General features: G+C 42.4%; 1 protein-coding gene across 1 annotated transcript in view; it reads left to right on the top strand.

The window, feature by feature from the left end:
• celsr2 (cadherin, EGF LAG seven-pass G-type receptor 2) overlaps positions 1-23,962 on the top strand; it is a 58,238-nt gene that overhangs the window by 8,870 nt on the left and 25,406 nt on the right. The window contains 3 exon segments of the mRNA XM_018681365.1: positions 12,239-12,381; positions 12,383-12,947; positions 20,939-21,161. Of these exon segments, the coding sequence (XP_018536881.1) occupies positions 12,239-12,381; positions 12,383-12,947; positions 20,939-21,161 (931 nt within the window).

The raw sequence follows: 23,962 nt of genomic DNA, 5'->3' as shown, positions 1-23,962 counted from the left end.
CTCTCTCTCTGTCTCTCCCTCCTTTGACTGTTGCCCCCCCCCCACCCTGTGAAAGGAAGAATGCCTAAGAGAAATGCTTTGTTAAGCACCCAGTTGTCATGGTGAACCCAGCAATGCCTGAGAAATTCCTTGTGGGTGGGGACAAGGGGGTAAGGTCCCTTTTGTGGAAGGGAAGATGGGGGGGAGGGGAGGCACATAAAGTTCTAAAGAGCAACTGTCCCCCCCCCTCCCCTCTTTCCAGTGAAGCATGCAAGGCTTTCTTCGGACCTGCAGTGCTCCAGGTCGCACTGACCTGTCCTGTTACAGGACGTGCACCAAGTCAACCGGCACTGCAGACATAAACTTTCCATCTGCCGTCTTTCAGAGGGATAAAGTCTAGTCTTGCATGTGACAGACTTCAGAGGCCCCTCTGTTTTGAAAGCACTCGAGAGTTTAAAGCTCACGGTGATATGATAGTGTCGCCTATAAGCTCTTTGATTCGTTGACACAGATGCGCTCAGAGGGTATCCGATTTCTCGCTGCCGGCTTGTTCCTCTCCAGCGGAACATCCTCCTGTGGGCCCTCGCTCCTACATGCTCGGTTGCACTGAAGGTCTGGAGGAGATGGGGTGAGGGTTTAGTGTGGGGTAGGGGGTCGGGGGGTTGGGGGGGGGGATGACATCATCTATGTGTTAGGAGGGGAAATCGTGTTTAGGATTAGGGCTGGTGCATCGCTGGGGTGAGGCTTTATGGTGCTTGCATATATCTCAGCATTGTCCTGCATTGTCCTCGCTGCCCCAGCAGACAATGGGAGCGGGCTCTGTCTGGGGCTGCCCCCCACCCCCAACACGTACCTCCCACCCCCCTCTGTCTTTGTGTCCACTTGTTTGCACCAGTGCTGCTGTCTTCAGGAGTCTCACCGGCATCAGACAAATAAGGTTCAGAACTACTGATCCAGTACAACAAATGAAGTATTTTCTCTTTTCTCTGCGTAGCGATAATAATTCCTTCCTCCAGACCTCCACTGGAGTACAGAAATCATTACAGTACAAGTACAGGCTTCTCACGCTGTGAACGTGACAGATTATGTTTATTTAACAGGCCGTTACCTTTACGCTACATTGCGCTCATTTAGTATTGAACCAGACCCGAGATTTCACAGTGACCTGGTTTCATATGCTTCAGCTCAGGAGTGCAAACTGTCAACATCAGACACGTCAGACACGAGGGTAAGACGTGTGACTGGTGGAGGTGGTGAACCTTAGCACGCAGTGTGAGTTTGAGATGTTTCATCTCTGTCTAATTTATATTAGTACTGACAGGAGGGCATCAGGGTAACTAAACAGATGGTTTCCTCATGAGCTACTGCAATGGTGACATTGTGCTTTCACAGTTTGGTGGCACTGACTGAATGGTAGTGACTATTTTTAACGCTCACTTAGATGCAGGTGGTCTCACTCTTAAGACGTGTTGACTGTTTTCTAGTTTGTCTTTCCAAAAATAATGAATCTGTGTTCAAACATTGAACTGTCAGATTAAGTAAGTATAATAGCTGTTGTGTTTTCAGGACTGGCATCAAACCTAGATTAAGGCTTCTGGGTGTTTCCTCCCTCCTGTTTTAAGTCAGTATTGTGCTGCTGGTTGCTCAGTATCTAATATCTATCAACCGACTATTGGTACGTTTGAATAATGGCCTCATGCTTGGTCACGTCTCTGCATGCTAATGTCTCTTTACTGTTGTGCTGACAGCAGTTTTCCTTTTGATATGCAAATGTTCTGATTGGAAGAGTTCAGCTCCTTTTCTGTGGCTCTGAGGCTGCTTCACTACTGAGGAAGAATCTGAAGAATGTCCTCTTCTCGTGGTTTTTTTTTTTTTTTTTTTGAGATACAGCAGGAAAGTGTCATCAGGGGGATGCTGTGGCATGGTCCGCAAATGAGTACGAATGGCCTCTCTCCAACACCGTCAGCTTTTTTTCCCCTGAATGGAGGAATCAGGAGAGGGATTGTGGGTCTGCTCTGACTCCTCTAGATTGAAATCCTTGGGTTGACATTGAGCTACACAAGCAGTTTCTGTTATTGACTACACAGGGACTGTAAGAATTAGGTGGTGTTGTGTTGTGGTTATTATCATTACAGCTGATCCTTGTGTTTTTTTCTAACTACTTGGGCTTAATTGCTCTGCAGAAGAAGATAAAACAACCAGTTAAAGCACGGCTGGATTTATTTTAAACCATTCTTTCACAAACAAGGTCAGAGAAACGTATGAATATTTATTTAACCTGTATGTTCTTCTGTTCTCAAACAAAGCAACACTCAAACAAACACACAGAGGAATTGATAATAGCACATTATGATGATCAGTGTAATTTGTGTTGCTTGATGTAACGGCCTTAACACTGCTCAGATACAGATAACAGAAAATCTGCTGCGTGGGAGTTTAAGCATGCTGCCCATTCCCTCCTTAGAGGGTGAGATTTGCAAGTGTGTTTTTCTGTTACATGAGGTGTTGGTGTTTAATTTTCTAGTTCAGCTGTTCCCCCAACAATGGAACCAACAAATAATTTCTCAGCTTGGTAGGAGGTGAGGAGCTTTCATCCCAAATCAACCACAAATCTGCCGCGGTCTGCTGTCATTGTGGTCTGAAAATTCCCAGAGCCACAATTGTTCAAGAATGTTTTGGATGATCAGAGAAGCTTCAAGATGTCCCGGTCCTCATGGCATGTTTTACCCTCCAGGCATTTAATTTCTTAACCGTCTTGACTTCTAAAGCCCCGGCAATATAGACATCACCAAACGTGTGTAGTGACAGGATAATAGTATAGTGTATTTTTATGAATATTTTAAAGACATAGTGAAATCAAAAACACATTTGAAGTTTAAATCTTATGATCTTGTTATTTATTGATTTATATTTATGCCAAAAACTTCATTTGAAGCAGTACTTTTCTATCAAAATAACTATTTCCATCTGCATTTAAATGTTTAAATATTCCTGATGACTCATCTTTAACATAAGTGTGTAAACATGAATGTATCCAATCAAATATGATTTGGGACATTTGCTATTGGGTTTCAGCAGCTAGAAGAGTGACAGCGTGGGTCAGTATGTGTGTTTGTTAAATATGAAGTTACAGCCAGGAGACCTTTAATGTTCAATGTACAAAAACCTAAATGTTTCACCTGGATATATGTCACATTACAGAACCTGAAGACGCTTTAGTGTCTGTTGCACTGTGGTTCAGAGAGTGAGCACAGGCCTGTAGCCACCATTCAACACACTGGACACTCTGGAAATCTTGGGGGTTTAATGACAGCATGTGAGGTTAAAATTCAGATATTACATATTGTTTGTGTTTTTAAGGCAGTTTCTGATATGTGCGACTCAAATTGGACAAAATATCTTTGAAATGGTCTGTTTTAGGTTGACATTCAATACATGTTAGTGACAAGAGTTACATACCTGTAGACAAGGCTTGGAAACAAAATTCAGTTCAGTAACATAACTAAATGAGAAATTTTATAACCTTAATATTTCTAAAATCCTTAGGCAGGCATGCTGCGTCAGCTGAGCCTTGGTCTTGATTTCTGATGGCTAAACGATGATGTGAGCCGCTGTAGGTGGATGGAGGCCTGGCAGGAGTCGTTAACAGTATTTTATGCGAAAAGTGGTGGTGGTGGTGGGGGGTGTCAGCTTCGGCCGTTACTTGTCTAGTGGGGGGTCAGGAAGAGGGGAGCGGGGGGGTTGGTACAGGGGTAATGGGATGAAAAACCTGTCCTTCCCTTTGAATTCATAGCCTGCACCCCCCAACCAGTCATCAGCCCCCATTCAAGCAGCAGTTGAGTGTGTTTCACCTTTCAGCTCTGGTTAATTCAAGCAGGCCGCCCCAGCCACATTTTACTGCGTCCCTTTTGATCGCCAGGACTTGAGATTCCAGCTTTTAAATTAAATTGACACCAAACAAGAGTGCACTCAGTTTTAATGAAGGAGACATCTGATAAGCTTGATCCAGATTTTAGACTGTGTGTTAAACACTTCTGCCAGAGCACTGAGCCGCAGAGCTCCAACATCATGAAAAACTTCTGCTCCTTCAGTCTTTAACCCACATCAGCGCTCATTAGTGTCTGTCCGGGACTGGTTTGTTTTTTCTTTCTTCTCCTCTGGAGTGTTAATTGAACCTCAGCTTGGTGGCTGGTATGAAGGTGAGGATTAGGCCTGTTGTCCTGCTGCGTGCTTTCTCTTCCTGTACGTTCACCTGAGGTCCATTCACATGAAATCACAAAGATCTCAAAGCAACAGAAATGAAAAATAAGACCAGGTTTGGCTTCAATTTCTTATCATATTTTAATATTTTCCTCAATGAACCTCTTTGGAAATGGTCTGTACTTCACAAAAATGCACAAGCTGCTCCTTTCTTTTCTTTGAAGCAGCATCATGTGTTGAACAGTTGCAGCTCCGGTTGTTTTCTGTAGTGTTTCAGCCTCGTCTGATTTCACTGTTGTCCAGATTTACAATCCAGTGACCTGTAAAATTTGGTCTCGAACTGGCCGTAAACATGTCAAGATGACGGCACAGTTGAGTTTCAGAGAGAACAAGTGGAATTCAATACATTAGTCAGGGTCTCTCACACACAAGCAGCAGCAGAGTAATTAATGTATGTGAGTGCAGGCCACTCCAAGGGCAGAGTATTTAATTCAAATTAAATTAAACTGTGTCCTGTTGTTGGCCCCATGGGGACTGTACTCTGAGGTCATGGCTCTGTGGTTTGTTTGATTGGTGTGTGGTACGGACGTGTTGTCTCTCTCTGACCTTGTGTGGACCTGTCAGTGCAGTGTTTGTCAGCAACATGCAAACATGACACTTGTGACAGTTGTTTCAGTGTAGTAGCTCATTAAAATGTTTTTTTTTACTGTTTGTACCGACTGCAGAGGCCTGGCAGAGACAGTTGTTATTTCTGTTTCAGAGCCCAGGATGTTATTTGTGACACAGAAAGATAAAAGTACAAATCCTTCATTTTTTTAGTTCTACACACACACACAAGGGAAAAAAGAGCTGTATATCACATCCTATGACTTAAAACACAAGAGATGATGCAGTAAAAAAATGAAGACGAGCACAAACTTAAGACTGGTTGTATAAAATATCAGTTTGAACATGATGAACAATTCGTGAAGCAATACACTGCATTTATATTAGTTGTAGCTCACTAACATTATTTGAGCTTGGATGTTGGAGAACTTTTTATGTTTGAGTTCCCCAGATATGCACACAACAAAAATAAAGGTTCACTGATTTCATTTCACTATCAGTACCTCATTATCATCCAAAATTCTCATAATATGATTTTTCTGATTGTTTTCTTTTTGCTTCTAATTCAGACAATTTCCTATCATTATTATTATTATTATTATTATAAATATATCAGATTGTTGTTAATTTCATATGTTAACGTCACTTACTGAAATTTAAGGACTTTTATGGCAAATGTGATTGAATATTTCTGTTTTGAGCATACATGAGTGATCACTTGAGAGCTGCTCTTAAAGGTTTTTCTCCTAAGAGCATTTTTACGTGTAATTCTGGGTTCAGATCGCACTGCTTTAAATCCTGAAGCAAACAGCCAAACACGAGGTAAAACTGGGGATACTTATTTTCCAATCAAACTCATTAAAAACTTGTACATTTGCGGAGTGGGTCGCTGGTTGGAGCTGTAAAGGCTCTGAACTGCAGAGGCATCCACAGGCCTTATCCCTCCAAAGTGATTTTTAATTTATGATCTTCCTATTGATCTTGGAAACGGGACCCCGGCTTTGCGCTCTTTGATGTAGTGAGTACTCGTAGCGTACTGATGCTGAATAACTAAGACAGGCCCTGCTGAACCTCATTACCTTCTTACCCAGAGGTCCCCCCCCTCCACCTCCACCCCACAACATGACACACTTCTGCAGTGAAACACACAGCTGCCTCTCAGGGACTATCAGTCGCTCCGGATCACAGAATTAACGTGGTTTTGTTTGAGAGTGGCGCTCTTAACGTGGCACCATTAGACATGTGATGAATGGCTGCTTGAGAGAGCTGTTGAAGAGCGATTATTTATCGCCTCTCCTACTGTCATGTTGATAAATGGTATTTTTATAGTGTTTCCCCTCCCCACAATAACTAGAGGGTGTTTTCATTGGCTCGGTGTTTAACCTGCACATTAGGAGGCGGAGCAGGCAGGATGTAGGTGAGCAGCTGACCTGCTGAAGTGCCTCTGAGCAAGACACGAGTCAATACCAGCTACTGCATGAATCTAATCTGGATGTCTTGTCTCTTTACCCTGGAGCACAGGTGAATATTTATACCTGCTTGTGATTGGTCTGCAGAGCTGCCTGGTAAAGCTGTCGAAGGCCCAGCTTTTCTTTTTATGGCAACTATTTATAAACAGATTGTGTTTTCTCAAAACTGTACGCAGAATTAATACCTCTGCTTGCACTTTAATCGTAGACTTCAATATGGTGTTATTTGAAATGTTGTATTTCACACTTGACAGGTTTCTCAGCAGGTTTCTTCGAGCTGAGCAGTGTTGTTCAACAAAGCTAACCAGTGGCCAAATCGTGCATTTTGGCAACTTGTAAAGTCAGGATGCATCATTTGACCATTTATCAGGTGATTTTCTGAGCTACCTGTAATGGAGCTTGTGTTTATCACTGTCTTTTTGTACCTTCAAGTCCTGGTTTCAGTTAATGAGGTCTGTTTTAATGCTCCATTAGTTTTGTTCTCTGTGAGATCCTGCAATGATGCTGTGGTGAATCCTCTGCAGATTGTCCTATCTTTAGAGGAGGTGCTAACCTCTGGTCCTCTGACAGTGACACCTTCATACACTGTGATCTTTTCTTCACTGGAGGCAGCTCCATGTAGTCATGGATTCGGATCAGACGTGCTGTATTTGTAACTTGTTGCCTACTCTGTCTCTTCTCTCTTCCCAGAGCAGAAAAATCCCAAATATAAATATTTAAATATGAAGAGATGAGTGTAAATAAGTAAAACTGTCATTTCACCAGCGACAGGGAATCAGCGAGGGAGAGGAGCCGGGGTTACTGTCGTGCTGCTGTGGGTGATGTCTCTGTCCCCAGTAATTTGGTCACAGAGTCTTTCTGATCTTTATCCACCATGACTTTGTTGACATTTTCTGGGATTCAACTGGGAGATTTGATGGCAACTTTGTGGTCTAATTAGGCCAGTCTCACCGATTTGTTCTCTCTCTCCCTCTGTCTCTCTCTCGGCAGTCGAGTTATCCCAGTCACTAAAACCCAGAGAAGGCTTAACACAGGAATCCATATATCTCTGTTTGATCATGTTTCTTTACAACAAACACGCCATCCTGAAGGCTCTTTGTCTTCATATAACATTATGTCAGTGGAGTATTTGCTGCTCATAATTCTCCTGACAATTGAAACTGGGCTTCATTAATATTTCAAAGATAAAAAGCAGTACATCTCCCCTCAACAACCTCCAAATAATTTATGCTCTCCGCCGATGTGTGGAGGCCTCAACCTATAGTCAAATGTGGCCCTTGTGTGTCTCTTCTCTGTAGATAATAATGAGCCTGCTTGCTTACATGCCTCAGTTTATTATTGGAACTGTCTACTTCCTGGCTTTGTTGATCTGTCTGGTTGTATATTAGGAAGATGAGCTGTTGTTTACATGCTGAGTGATTCGAGTTTATGAAAGGGAGCTTCCACTTTAAGGTGGAAACTGACGATCGGTACAAATTGGATTTTCAGGTACAGCCTTGAAAACAGAAAACACCCTAGCTTTGTGTGTGTGAGTGTTTTTGATCAGTCTTATGATTTAAAAGCACGAAACTCTCCTGAAGCTTTGAGTTATGAGGTTCATATGATCACATCTTTAATACGGACTCAGCTGTTTTAATTATAATGCCCTGAAGCCTCGCTGTTTCCCACAACTTTCAGTGAATCTGTGATGACTAAACCTCCACTCCTTCAATGTACACACTCTGCTCTGCTCATATTGACGTATGGATCACCACCACCCACCCACCCACACATGCACATACACACAAACAGACACACACACAATGCCGTACACAGCCTTGGCAGTCCTGCAGCCTCAGTGTGTGTTTAATCTTTTCCCTGGCGCCACTTCCTAGCTGAGAGCATTCCTGGCACCCAGAGGCCCAGAGGGGGTCGAGCTCTGGGCTGAAAGCAGTGTCACACTTCAGAGCTGGCACCTCATCTCGTTACCAACCAAGCATCCCCCTTTTCCTCCTTTTTGGCCCCAAAATGCCCCAGCTTTACCCCTCCGTTCCTGAGCGGAGTATCCTTGCGTGGAGAATGACCTCTTTGAAGGATGGTCTGGTCCCTTTCAGGGGAGATTCTCCTCGCGCTCAGTTTCCCAGCGCTGCGTCTACGTCTGGAGCTCTGCCCGAGCTCCCAACCAAGAATGTGAATTGGCAAAGGACCCAATTAAGGCGATGTCTGTCCTTATACACGGCCTAACCTTTAAGAGCCTCTGTTCACCGAGGGCTGTGTTTTTCTGGCTACTGTTGCTGCAGAGTATCAGTTATAATATGACCTGAGTGGATGAAAAGGAAACTGGCTGAGGTAGAAAGCAGATTGTTGTGTGGTAGTTTCTCTTCAGGTTAGGAAGGATTTCAGTGTGAGTCTGTGAAAGTGTCATAACACTCCTGCTTCACTGTACAGCACTTAATACTGTGTTTGTTTCCTACAAGGGCTGATTAAACACTCCTCTGTCTACAACCTGGAATCATAAGAAGCAAAACTGTCAGATTTTCACTGACAGATTCACGTAGACCTCACCTTGACTTCAATAAGCCTTTTGTGTGTGTGTGTGTGTGTGTGTGTGTGTTTCTACCATCAAATGTTTTTCTTACATGGCCGATGACGACTCTGCTGAGATTTCTACGTAAACATCTCAAGGTCATTCAGGTCACTGTGTTTACATCTCCCTGTTCATGTACAAATATTTTTTCACAAATTTATCTCCGGACAGTAATGTAGGTCTGAAAAATCAACTAGTAGATTTTGATTAAAGTCAATTTTTTTAATGCCAAAGATTCTGTGGTTCCAGCTTCTCTGATGTAAATATTTGATGGTTTTCTTATCCAGTTTCTTTTTTAAGTCTAGAACTGCTGGTTGGACCAGACTATAAATAAACGTATGCTGTGGGAAAATGTAAAGGCTATCTCCCACTATTTTCTAACATCTTACTGATTAATTAATAATTATAAACAATCATTGGTTGCAGCCCTATGCACAATGAATCAAAAATATTTTGAATTTAATGTCTTAAAATCACATGTAAAGTTCGCAATAATGCAAAAAATAATTAGCAGATTTGTTAGTCAGACAAAACAAGTTATCAGAAGACATCATCTGTTAAACTGTCTTAAGGACTCAATATTTAACTGTAAACCAGTTCCCAACCGTTTTGCCCTGTGACTTGTGAAACTGGATCAATGTCATCAATACAGATCTGTCAGTGAAATACGAAAGAGAAGAAGAAATAAAACTAACCATTATTTCATTTAACAATCAAGAGATGAGGAAGCGCCGCCTTACTTATCATAGAAACACCCAGCAGATCAGCTGATGATGAAAACAATCAGCAGCTGCTTCTCTGGTTGTAAACTTGTCATCTCTGTGAGAAAGTAAAGAACCTCCAGTTTTGTGCCTTTGTCTTCTCCTCTGTCATATGCAAGTGTTTTCTTGTGTACACAGGTGTGTGTGTGTGTGTGTGTGTGTGTGTGTGTTTTTACAGTAAAGTGTGAATTAGAGGAGTGACCCTGTTTGTGTCTCTCCTTTGATTTTTTTTCCCCCACTTCCTCTGCTAAGGCCCTGTATTATTACTGTTCTGGAAGCGCTTGACTGAAAGCAGAGGGATTAAAGCCGTGTCAAACATGCTTCTCTGTCTCACTTCCTCTATGACCCCCTCGCTCTCTACCCCCCCCTCCTCTTTTTTTTCCTCCCCCCTCCCTTGGCACTCTGTGTTTAAACTCACCCGGTGCCAAACAGGGATCTGGTAACTTTGGGCAGTGCTGTTTGTTTGTGAGTTCTGCTCACAGGTTCTGCTCTCTGGCCAGCTTCCAGACGCCCCAACACAAAGTGGCCCATTGATCATTTTGGAGGGAGAGGCCGAGGCTTGTTTTCATCACACATTTGATTTGATTGGGCCTGTTCTGTGTTTGCTCCTACAGAAACCTACAGGCCAGCGGTGAAAGAAGACAATATGATAGTGGCCTCTTTTTTCTACTTGAGACTGTCCAGAATCAGAAAATGTCAGATTCATATTTATGGTCTATATGGAAAATGTTTAGGCGGTTTTATTCCCCAGACATTAAAAGCTCCATCTGCAGACAATGAGATCAGCTGTTGGTTAGTTATGACGGGAGAACAAAGTGAGATCAGTGAAATGTGACGTCTGGACTGGTTCCGATGTTTAACTGTGACGTTTTCAGGTGCAGAGTTTAGTTTTGGACAGACTCTATGCAAACTGTTTGTTGTGCGACTATGTGACGACCTGGGCTCCTTGTCACTGGGCAGACTTGTACATTTGTTGCATTTGTTTCTCTCTCTGCATGATTTAGAGAATTTAGAGACGCTGTAACAGACAGAGATCTCTAGGTTTTATGCTTGTTAGCGACACACTGAACTTCCCTGTGTGTTCTTTTTGTTCTTCGTGATTGGACAGTTTAGAACGAGGCTGTTTTCATTATAATTTTACTCCTCAGTGAGCAGAGTGCTCTGACTGCTCCTGTCAGTGACTCTCAGCTGAAACTGGATGATAAGCAGTTTTCATTTTTATTGTAAATGTGGTTATAGAAGAAAAACATCAAAGAAAGTAAGTGAGTGTAAATAGAGCACATCATAGGCTGTAGTATGTTCATCATGCAGGGCCTAACATGATGAAACATGATGAAACAGACATCATGTTACAATGAAAACAATAATTTAAATTCTATCCACCAACAACAATGTCTACATTAAGAGTCTGACTTGGTTAATAAAGGCCTAACACGCACATTAATACACTGTACAATCAACACCTACTGTACAATAGTAGACTTTAAATCACCTAATGTCTGCATTCAAAGCCAGAGAATTAAAAACATAAAGGATAAAACATGAACAAGATCCGGTATCAAAGCAACAAGACCACAGACAAGAGATCTGAGCTGAGAAATAATTTAACTGTTGTATTTGAGATTTCAGGCTTTCAGTATGGCATGTATAATGAAGTAGCATCTCTGCTTCCGGACAAAGAAAGGACAGAGCGAGCCGTGAATAAGGGCGTGAAATTGCTGATTAGAAACTTGGAATGTATTGAAAGAAAACGTACACTTGCCCTCTCTCGCTCTTGGCAGACATGTGTCATCTGTCCTGGCACATGAGAAACAGCCTGAAAAACACTTGTCTGGGCCAAAAATATGACTTTAAAAAGCGTTTAGTGTCAGTTCATACACGGTTAGTGACATTGTTTTTGCTTTATTCCTTCAATCTCTGGTATTTTTTGCCACCATGTTGTTAGTCTGTTTACATATGTGGGTCTATGCAAATACCTGGGCCTGGTGTTTCAGGAGCAGCTGCCTTGTAAATCCTCCACCATGCGTGTACCTGCATCTGCCCTGTTGACGCAGCTGCTCCATGTGTTGATACTGCAATCGCAAGTTGCTTTGAGTTTCACAGAATTTAAGTTTATCAACACATCTTGTAATGCAGCAACAGGTGACAGTTTTTGGAAGATAAAAACATCCTGTCATTTAAAAAGGATAAATCTGCTGATATTTGAAATTAAATCCCATGAAAAGACCAAAACCAACGATTTATTTAATCCACTAACAAGTGTTGTCTGTGTAGACGGAGCCTGATGTAGCTTATTCCTCTGTAACATAGTACTCCACTGTTGACTATTAAAAACACATCAGTCAACCACATTATTACACTGAACAACACATAGTTCCCAACAGACACACTGTTTACTGCTGTTTGAGTGTCAGGACATGTTGTTGGTTTTGGTCTTTTCATGGGATTTGTTGACAAATAACAAAACATGAAATATCACCAGCTTTATCCTTTAAGCATGAAAAGTAATTATTGACCTTTAGAAATATCAGTTTAAAGAAGAGTTTACAACCTCTCATCCTCTGTTGTCATGGAAACGGGTCTGTTGAAAAAGTCCATTAGTGATGAACTCTGCTGTGATGTGACATTAGTTTCATGTCTGCTTCTGTCTTCCTCAGATGGCGTCCACTCTGTGTCGGCCCAGTGTCTCCTCCAAGTCACCATCATCACCGATGAAATGCTGTCCAACAGCATCACGCTGAGGTTGGCCAACACCTCCCAGGAGCACTTCCTCTCCCTGCTGCTCGCACAGTTTCTTGATCGGCGTGGCCCGCGTCCTGTCCGCCGCCCCCGAGGACGTCGTCATCTTCAACATCCAAGACGACACGGACGTCAGCGCTCCCATCCTCAATGTCAGCCTGTCTGTGGCCGTGCCCGTGTTCGGGGAGGGACACCAACGACCCGGAGGCCTCGGACACGGAAGCGACAGGCCCGGGAGAGGGGTCGAGAGTGGAGGCGGAGAGTTTTTCGGCTCAGAGGAGCTTCAGGAGAGGCTGTACCTGAACCGCAGCCTCCTTGCCCAGATCTCCTCCCAGGAAGTTCTTCCCTTCGATGACAACATCTGCCTCCGCGAGCCGTGCGAGAACTACATGAAGTGTGTGTCTGTGCTGAAGTTTGATAGCCTGGCCCCGTTCGTTGCATCCGACACCATCCTGTTCAGACCCATCCACCCCATCGCCGGGCTGCGCTGCCGCTGTCCCACCGGCTTCACAGGAGACTACTGTGAGACGGAGATCGACCTCTGCTACTCTAAGCCCTGCGGAGCTCATGGAGTGTGTCGCAGCAGAGAGGGAGGCTACACCTGCGAGTGCTTTGAGGACTACACAGGTGAGAGCCCTCATTTTACATAGACTTAATTACTCATGAAGCAGCATCACCTCATTAACCTATTGACCCCCTTTAGTTACTGTTACTATGTGTGTCAAGCTTTCTGTAACGGCACAGCAAATATGCAGTTTATGGTGATAATGGTGACAGATTCACCAGCTGAATTTGAGCTTCATCTAGCAGGCTGATTACTAGTTACATTTCTAAACTGTCTATTTCAGACTCCCATGAGTCCTCCCTGAATAACATGTCATGCCTTCAAATGCGTAGTGCCGCCAGAAGGTCAAAGGGCACCTCTTTCCTGCCAGACTGTCCACTCGCAGCCTTCACAATGTTAATTTCTTCTCCTTCACCAATATCCCACGGGAGCTTTAATGTCAACATCTGTCCCCTTTCTCTCTCTTTATCGAACCTGGCTCTTTATAGACGCAGACTGTCCTGTGCAGACAAAGGCTGAGTGATGAGTTATTGATTTGATTAACGCTGTTGTAGCTGTAGAGCTGTAAACAGTTGCTATACATATCAGTGATTTTAGAAGTAGATCTGCTAAATGTTATTGCTGTTTATTTCTCAGATTCTGCTGTTTATGATGATCTGTTTTTGCTTTATTTTGCTGCATTTTTCATTTTGTTTTCGTTCTGTCTGTGTTTCTTGAGGCTACTGAATAACCTGTATACCTACGTACTTACTGTATTTACACCTACACTCAGAACTTCATCCTGAGCTGTAGGAGTGGACGGTGTTTCAAAGCTGACGTCCAAAGAGCAGGAAGGTCGATGATATAACAAACTGTGTTTCCTCACTGATGCTTATTTTGGAGGCTGGGGATTTTCAGAGAGAGTTTTACTTTGTGTTGAGTGTTTCGCAGCGAAGAAAACAAGAAACAGCAGTTTCTCTGTCCAGAGTAGTATCGCTGAGTAGAGTAAAGGAAGGAAATTATTCATTATAAATGGCTACGGCACAGATGGAGCATGTCCCCCTGGCTGTGAAATGCCCCGTGGTAAAAATACCTAAGATGAGGAAAAAAATATATCACAAAGCACACAGTGTGTCGAGACGGAGAGGACAGAAGCTTCCGTTTTCAGAGATAATGAAGAATTAATTTATTACTGTTGGCAGCAGAATTGCGAACCAGTTGCAGGAATTATTCAGTCTCTGATCCAAAAATTATTCACATCCTCACAGGGTTAAAGACTGTCTGCTCCCTCGGTTTGTGGTTGAGGGAAAAAGGGAGAAGTTGAAAAAGAGTTTAAAGAGGAAGAGGATTAAAATATGCAAATTTATACAGTATGAATGTTAGAGAAGTTGCCCCGTCTTTTTGTTGAGAGGTTAAGTGGGTCAAATCCTGACTTTTTAATGTGGTTTAGAGTTTCAGCTTGTCTTTGAAGCACCGTGTTGGTTGGTTTGTTATTTGTGTTTATAGAGCAACACTTTACTTTATCCCCCCACTGCTTAGCGTTTATGACCAACATATAAACAGTTTGTAACACAGTATCACGTAGCTGTATATAGTTATGTTCATTCATTTGTCAACAATTATAACTTCTCTGATAAAGCGCCCATAACTGTGATTAAAGAGTTTATTGATGGTTGATACACAGTGTAACAACAGAAAACCTTACAGACTAGAAAAGCATTTATTAACAGCATTTATCTAAACACAAATAGTAATCATTTACAGTAGAAAAAGAGAGAGAAGGAAAGAAAAAATCCTTAACTTAAACACCTCTTAATAAAATATTGCACAGTTCAACAGCAGCACAAACTGCAGCCTCCAAAACGGCCATAAAGTTGAAGCAGAAACATTATAACCATCAAGAAGGAGGATTTATTGCAGCACTGTTGTATTAGGTGTTCCTAATAAACTGAGTGTTTACAGCATATAACTGGTGACTTGGGGGTGTATTATATTTGTGCACATTAAATATCCTAGTTATTGTTGTTTCAGTAACAGTCATTTTGGGACAGAATCATTACATTTATATTTCATGTGCAGGTGTTCAGCAGCTGTGCGCTCTGAAGGACCACTTCACTTCCTCCTTTTTAAAACTCTGATTTGAGCTGAAAAGTTATTACTTCAACTAAAACCACCAATTCCATTTACTGGCAGAGGAAAGGTTTTTCCTGTTCAAAAAACAGAAGAATTAAACTGCGGTGCAGAAATTGACGTCGTTGTGTTTGTGCTCTCAGTAATGGCATCGTTTCCATTATTCCTCATCAAACATTAAAAGGTTTTTTTTCACCTATTTATGCGGCTGTTTATCAAGCCTGAAATAGTGTCGGCGTTTGAGCGTGTGGGCTCAGTCACTCAGAGTCCAGGTTGAGTGCCACTTACATATTCTTATGCACAGGTGTGGGTGTTGGAGCTGAAATGCAGGTGCTTTTAACGTGAATCGGCAGAGAGTGAATGTGTGAGTGGGTGAAGCGGGCATGTTTTCGTTTGGTTACACTTAAAGCGACATCGACTGCAGTTTGCTACGTTGATTTCCATCAGCTGTGGGGGTTTGGACCCTGGTGCTGTTAGAGGTACCTGATGTGCCTGAATGTGGTTCTGTAGTTGATGATGTAAGATCTTCAAATCACACTGCCAGACTGTTTGATCCAACAAGGTCGTTCAGGCAGGTCACATTTGATGTATTTTCCTCTGTGATCTGCAGCTCCCACTTTTCTGCTCCAGCAAGTCGGGCTCATCAAGTCTTCAAACTGTGGTGGGGCTCAGTGTGTGTGAGCACAAAATGTGTTTCGGGTGGGTAGCTAAGTGCTGAAAAGCTGCGATTATGTGTGTAAGAAAGTTGGATGAACAATCTGTGGCGTGTTTATGTGTTAATGGTACATAGATGTGTGTGTGTGTGTGTGTGTGTGTGTGTGTGTGTTTGGGAGCTGTTGGACCGTAGGCGTTGCCAGATGGTAGCAGGAAAGAAAATGAAAAAAAATATAACAGCCATCATCTCTGTGAGTGAATGATTTGGCTCGGCTGAGTCATGTAGACATCAAACAACAAGATGTTATCCACCTTTAGTTCTCACACACGTTTGTCTTAAAACACACAGACAGGAGTAACACTCATCTATTAAAGACTCAACGACTGTCTGTATGAAAATGACTGCAGGCCTAACTGTCCACCTTTTCCCTGTGTGATATCAATGTTATTTTTTTTCTCCTCTGGTAATTCATTTGATAATTGAGGATATATTTGTGGGGTTCTAATGTGCACAGAAGAAGCTTTTGGATCAAAAACTGGCAAAATGTTCACACTCCAATTTTCAAACCTCCTCACGTCAGTGTTTGAAATTAACACCTGCCAAACACTGAAAGCCACTACAATTTGCCTCTGAGAGATGGCATTAATTTTAAAAAATGCTGCCAGACACACAGGCCTTGTTGAAATGAAATGAGAGCATTTGATTGCCTTAGTTATGTACAGGCTTGTCAAGAGCTCGAAATATTCTCGTAAAATTCATTCTGCTGTGCTTTGTGATTTTAATTTCCAAACCACAGCAGTAAAGATTTATGCTACACTTACAACATCAAAATGTGTTTGAAGAAACATAAGAAAAGAGAGTCTGCAGGCATGCAAGCAGCTCTGTGAGGCTCTACTTTGGCACAGTGGTGTTTTGAGCTAAAAGCTAACATCAACATGCTAACACTAAATGTCTTTTTTTTAGTCATTTAGTCATAAAGCAAAGAACTGGACAGCTTAAAATGTCTACATGAAAAGTTACTATGATGCAGCTGCAGAGACAATGAAGATCTGTCCTAAAGTTTATGGTGATCCATGCTAATAGTTTATCATCAGATTAGTCAAAAGATACTGCTTTGGGTCATTTTTGTTGATGTCCTGTTTAAATTAAGTTAGTGAGAAGTGTTTCAGTGTGTTTGCTCCTCAGCTTCTACATGACCTATAATGCGATAAGGAGATTTGATCACAGTCACAACTCGAGGTCATGTGTCTGTCGTGTTATTGATCACCTTGTCTCATTATTCACCTTCATAATCCTGAGTGTTTGCAGAAGCTCTTTGACCGTCCTCACACCGACCTCCTCGTCAACACAGGAATCATCAGTGTTTGAACAGACCGAGTCTCTCAGCTCTCAGCTCCTCTGAGCTTGGTGCTGTTGGTTTTGCCCGGAGGGATCCACCCGGTCTGTTTCGCTCAGGAGGGAGAGCTGATGCTCTGCTGTTACCTAGCAGCGTAGACGCACCTGTTCAGGTTTAAGATCTCTGAGGAAACCTTGTCTGCAGGAACAGTTTGCACACTCAGGTGGTGCACAGTTTCACTACGACTTCTGATAACTCTCTTGTAAGGTTTAATTATGCAGTATCAAACAACTGAACACTGCTCTTGATTGTTTACCGGTCTTAGACAAATAAGAGCTGGTGTGGATTTTTTTAAGTGTGAATATCTGCAGCAGTGGCTTGAATTTCAGGAAGCAGGGTCAGTTATTAGTCTTATTTGTCACATTTTGTTTATTCTCTGTGTGAAAATCCTCTGGGATCAATTTAGGATGAACTAGAGATGATAAAATGCAGCAAAGACATTTTGAGAGCAGATAAACGGACACATTTAACTTTGTATTTGAGAAAAACAAGAATAATTTTGCTGATGTGTGGGCAGAAGTGTTAATATTTAAATTTATATTCCATGGTGTGATTTGCTTTAATGCACATAGTTTCTTTTAACTCAGTTTCAAAGGTAAAGTTTTGTGAAATATATCTTTTAATCAATTCAGTCACAGTATCTACAGTTCAAATACAGTCTATATGTTTGACATATGAACCTATGGATATTAAAGAGCAGAGCTGCTGTCTAAATAAAAACAGGATCTCTAGGTGTCTGTGCGATTTGCTGCCTTAATGATTCATGCTGGCAGCAGACAGAGTGTGGGCGCTGGGATGGACTTATAGGGCGATGTAAATAGAGCAGAGGAGATGTGTTTGAATTATTGATCAAGTTATTTAGTGGATGTGTGACTGTTTGAGCCGTCGCCGCCCCGCTCTGTGTGCTGCTCACCTGGCAACATAAAGCTGCCGTTGTGGTGGAGACGTCCCATAGGTATCAACTAAACACTGATGAGCATTTTATCTGGCATCAGCAGTGAGGTGCAGGTGTCTGAATCTGCAGCAAAATTAACTGTTAAATGTGTATTTTCCTCAGTGAAGTCCATCTCAGCGTCTGAGACTGAAATCCCACTGAATGTGTCAGATGGTAATGTTTGACCACCGTGACAGTTTAAAGAAACATAAGTAGTTTATTGCCTACAGCGCACTGCTGAATTAATAACGAGGCAGACAGCACAGTAACAGAAAGGTTTTATTTTCCAGCTGGCTGGCCAGCAGTGGCTATTTGTCATCAGGAAGCATCAGTAAGAACATGACAGGCTGACAGAATCGGAGGGGCTATTATGCTCCATCTTGTTATTTCTGGAACAGAGTGACACAGAGACATGGCACCCTGACATATCACATCTTTTTACTCCACTTCAGAATAAGACGTACTTATAAAGTTGTCACTGACGCCTTTATTAATGGTTAAAAAACACATTTAGAGCTCAGAGATGCCTGGTTGTGGACACACAAGGCAAAGACACCGTCATTAATAAAACCCTCAATTATAAAAGGTAGAGGGTTTTCCCACTTAACAATCAAGCCTGTAGTAATGCTGGTAAATGTTTAACAAAAGGTTTTGTCTCAATGCTCTGCTGCGCTTTTCCTGAAAGTGGGAGGTCAGAAGTTCATCGGAGGAGCTCTCCTTTGTGAATTTAAGATCCACCCCAACAACCTGCACACAACCTGGCAACAGGTTCACCAAACTATATAGCATGAATTAATCATTTGCCAACATTAACTGAAGTGCAGCTGAAAATTAAGCTGCTTCAATCTATAGTTGTAAAATCAGTAATTGTACAGAGTCATTTTGCCTTTGGCAGTTAGTCTTGCTTTATTTTGTTTTGTTTGGACATTGTCTTTGTAAAGTGTCATTGGGTCTCGTGAAAGGTGCTATATAAATTTAAGATATTATTATTATGATGATGAACAGATGCTTTAACGTCTCAACCAGCATCTGTTGAGTTCAGTTTGAATAGACGCACCCAGACAACAGCATCAAAACAAGAGGAAAAAGAAACTTGCTTTCAGTGGGCTGTGAATAGAGTGATTAATAGACACAGAGTAAATAAAAGGCCTGTGTATCAGTGGTGTTGGATGAAGATGTGGGGTCGCTGTGTGTGTGTGTGTGTGTGTGTGTGTGCTAGTGTTACAGTAGTGCTGCACACAGCGGAAGTCTTCCACACTGCTGGCTGAGAGGCTTTGACACAAATTCCAGCTCACGCATGGGAGAGCGAGCGGTCTCGCCTGAGCAACTGCTGCAGCCTCCCATCCCGAGGATCCAGACAAACGCCACATGCGAGCCTGGGCCGAAAACACAGAGGAGAGGGAGGACTCCCTCTCGCAGGGTCTCGCTGTCTGTCGCTCTCTCTGTGCATCCAGCGCTGTGCTGCTCTTCCTCTTCGCAGTGATCGCTGTTCGATTCTTGCTTTGTTGGCCTGATGTGACCCAAAGTCCTGTGTCTCACTGCACTGCTCACAGTTCAGCTCAGTTTGATCTGGGGCTGCAGCTCATGGTTACTTTTGTCATTGATAATTGTAAAGTGATTAATCGTTTATTACAGTTGTCGTTCAACAGTCCAAAATCCAAACATATGCAGTTTATGTCATAGGAAAAAAAAACAGCAAACATTTCCAGTCAAATTAAAATCAAATTAAAATTGTTGATTGACTTATTGATTGATCATCTAATTGTTTCAGCACTAATGTGATCGATGCTGCAGGTATGGTGTGTGTGAATCTCTCTGTCCCAAATCAACTCAATATCAATCTCCATGAACTGTGTGTCTTTGAACTCATCAGTAGCTCACTGAAATTTAACTCACTGGTAACACTTTATATTAGGCTACACTTATTCACCATTAACTAGTTGTGTATTAGTTCTTAGAATAGAGAACGTGTGTGGGTTAATAAGTGTCAAACTACTAACAAATTATTTATGATCAAGACCTGACTTTGGAGCAGGGAACATATTCTGAGTTACAGAGACTTTATAATGTAAATCATCAAAACAGATTTACTTTAAAAGAACATTTCAGTAAATCAGTTTTGGACCAATTATGACTTGCAGGAAACATCTGCTTGGTTTTTGTTTCTGAGCATCATTGTAATGTGGGACGTGTCCATGGCCTCGTGGTTAAGACACATATCACGTAACTGCATCATCTCTGTTTTGACTGTGCATGATGTACCTTCCTCTCTCTCCCCACATTTACTCTCTGTACCTCACCTCTCACTGTGCAATAAAGGCAAAAGAAAAAAGAAAAAAAGATAATCACAAGAAAAAAAGATAATCACAAAAAAAATCACTGTAATGTAATAATGAACTCACAGAGTGTCTCTGCGGTGTGAAGAAGCTGACAGCAGTCTGCAGAAACTGCAGTCATTTTGTCTGATGGCTTCAGAGTCTGCATGCACGAACACCTCCGACTCTCTGCTTTGAGCCGTCATGTCGTCCCACTGAATGTGAATGCAGCACAAACTGCAGCCGTGGTCCCAGGGGGTGGGGAGAGGGGGAGTCATGCTGGGTGTGACACAGAGGGGAGAGAAAGATTGAAACCCAGTCGAAGAGAAAACAGTGTTTGTGATTTAAAGTCAGATTTCCTGTGGTTCACTTTTTCAACAGTGTCATTATTTATTTTTCTTCCAGTTCTGTTTGTTTGAAACTGTACAGCTGTAGATTTCACACTCACTGATATGAGGTGGATAATGTTTCACTCTATAATGGCTCATATAGGAGACAGAAAGAAAGCATATGTCAGTGTGGAGCCCCTGAGGTGGAAGCCACAGGGACGACTGAGGCGATGTTGCTTGTCACAAACAATATTAATCCTCATTTCTCTCCACCTTTTCTCCTCCTCCGTCACCCCCCTTTCCCCGTGTGTCCAGGTGAGCGCTGTGAGCTGTCGTCTCGCTCCGGCCGCTGCGCCCCGGGGGTCTGCAAGAACGGCGGCTCCTGCGTCAACCTGCTGGTCGGCGGGTTCAAGTGCGAGTGTCCGCCAGGCGGCTACGAGAAGCCCTACTGCGAGATGACCACGCGCAACTTCCCCCCGCACTCCTTCCTCACCTTCAAGGGCCTCCGCCAGCGCTTTCACTTCACCCTCTCTCTCACGTAAGCACCTCCACTACCACCCCCTCCCAAGCTGCGCCATCACCTGCATCACCTGCCCTGCTCCATCGCTTTTCAGTAATCTGTGATTCACTCCTCATCCACCCCCACATCATCCTACCTACCTCTGCATTCACGCTTTCTCCACTGAAGTGTGCCCGCCCTCCCCTCACATTTATGTAACCATAATGGTGTTTAATAGCAATAATGGGATCACTGAACAACAGCCATCTTCTGTAGAGCCACTTTGGTGTCAGATTATATCATCTGAGCTAAAAATACAGAACTGCTGCTAAAATATACTCAGTATTGAAGGTGTGTATGAAGTGCAGCTTGTGCTCTAAGTGTTGAAGAGAAGGTGAGCGGGAAGAGGGGAGGTGTGTTTTTGGAGAGAAGACTTGCATAACATTAGGATGTTAATCCTTCAGCCAAGAGTGAGTCTGATCTTATTACAGTCAGTGTCACTGGTCACGTTGAGCTGTGAGTCCAGCGCCTGGCCTATTTCAGCACAATCTCCCTCATCAAGGTGAAGCCTGATGAGAGAGGCCGTCTTTGGATGAGTCATTACTGTAGAGTGGGAGTCTTCTTAGTCATTTTTCAAGAGTTAACTTCCCTTTTAATGTCAGTTTAAGTTAAGTGTATTCTTGGTGGTTTTTCTTTCGTTCTTTTTTTTTTTTTTTTTTTTTATATTTCTTTAGTCATTTATTTTCAGTTCTTGTTCTCTAAGTCTCTAACACTTTGGGGAAAATAGTCCATGTATTCTTGGTGTTTTGTATGAACAGTGTAGATGAAGTGAAATCACATCAAATCAATTTTATTTGATAGTCCAGTAACATAAATTAGTCTCAGAAGGCTTTGCTACCTGTGAGGCAACAAATGACTCCCTTTATACTGAGGCTTCTGATTTGGAAAAGGACAAATTATTTGCTTCATTTGCCTGTTTAATGCATCTTTTAAGGAATAGTTCAACATTTTAGAAAATTCATTTGTTTGTTTTCTTACAGAGTGTAGAGAACTAGAGTGAGTGTTAGAGCGTGCTGCTCAATTTTGTTCCCTTTAGACAGAGCCAGGCTACCTGTTTCCCTGTTTCCCTGTTTCCAATCTTTATTCTAAGCGAACTGGCTGTAGCTGCATATTCACCACACAGATGCAGGTAGTAGTATCATATTTGGCAAACTATTCCTTTAACTACCATTAAGGTGGCAGGACTAAATATTGACCCCTTTCTTTCATGCCACACCCAAGAAAAAATACGAGAAGACTCAGAAGAAATTTCAGTTCAGACTATTTTCAGACTGGAAAAAGTTATGACATGAGAAGTGTAAACAGAGGTGCCATTGCTAACGTTGGCACTTTCCCTGAGAGCTGGAGGTGCTACATCTCATGCCATAATTAGCATTTCATGAAAATAGCGAAGATTTGAGCCCGTGGTTCCTCCTCCTTTCTGCACAGCACAAAAATCTGTCTCATGCAATTTTCATTACGTTAGTTTTAAAAGCAGACAAGATAGTTTTAGGTCAGTTTCTCTTTTTGCAAGATTTCATTTTTGTTGTTATTTCACCTCATGGCTGTAGCTGTGAACACAGTCATAGTTCTAGTTTTACTAAGCAAAAGTTACTGAAGTAATAATAAGTTCTTCATCTTCACCTTCTTTGTAAAATGTAATTTCTCAGAGACAGGGTTGATTTTGCCATATATGTCTAATTTCTTGCATCTGATAATCCTCTGAGCGTTTTGTAGTGGGGGGTGGGGGTGCTTCAGAAATGAGCAGATGAGCTGTGAATACTGAACACATGCAAAGACAGCGGGACTTCCAGTCTGCATGAATCCTCCATGTGATGAAATGTAATCAACGATAAAAGCTGTCCGTTCTGTTTGATATCTGTCACAACAAGTGACAACAAGTATCACCTCTCGGATGGTATCACAGGGATTGTGTCCTGCCATTTTGCTTTACTTATTGTAATTCATGTCACCTTAGACGTGCTCGGCAGGGGTTGGCACTCACAATGGCTGCCGGTGGAAATAATATCCCCCTTGTGAGCTTTATGGACCCGGCCCTCCTTAAAGCGAGGTTCAGGTGACAGTCTTTTTTGATTGAGAACTGCTCAAACCAGTTTTGAAAGCGGTCTACATGTCACTGGCAGGTCAGAGAAGCTGTGAAGTAGCTGCTGTCTAAAAGGCGCTGATACAGAGAGCTTGAGGCAGGTGAGGTCAACAAGTGGCTCTGTTACCTGAGCCCCCGCCGATCGGGTTTCTCTCAGAAAGAGCTTGTGTTATGATGGAGCGGCTCAGGATGTGGATCTTGTTCACTCGCAGAGTGACAGCTAATTTTAGGTCTCTTTCTATCACAGCTTTGGCTCTGGAGCTCTGCAATTAAGGCTGAGATTTCACACAAAAAAGCACAGAGTGTGATGGGATCAGCACTAGATCTGTACAGATTATGACTATGATATTTCACTTTTACGTCTTTATGTCTCTGATACTGAACTGTGGCTGAACTGAACTGACTGCCGGCACTTGAGGCTGATGTCATTAGTTTTGCAGGCGTTTTGTCACAAACTAAAGTACTGAACAAATTAAAATTATCAAGTGGTGATGACACTAGATGAAAATTTAAAGCATCACCAGCGTTATTACAGTACACCACATGGGGACCATGAATGTCTGCACAGAAATGTCATCTGAATCCATCTAGAAGTTGTTCTCTTCTCTTCTTTCCCAGCACTTCCTGGAAAGTGAACCATCATTATTTCACACTTACAGGTTGTAAAATCAACACAGAGCTCTTTTTTTTTTTCCTC

Source organism: Lates calcarifer, linkage group LG12 (assembly GCF_001640805.2).
Source record: "Lates calcarifer isolate ASB-BC8 linkage group LG12, TLL_Latcal_v3, whole genome shotgun sequence".
Classification (NCBI taxonomy): domain Eukaryota; kingdom Metazoa; phylum Chordata; class Actinopteri; family Centropomidae; genus Lates; species Lates calcarifer.
Note: the sequence above shows the minus strand (reverse complement) of the source record. Positions and strands in the feature narration are given on the sequence as shown.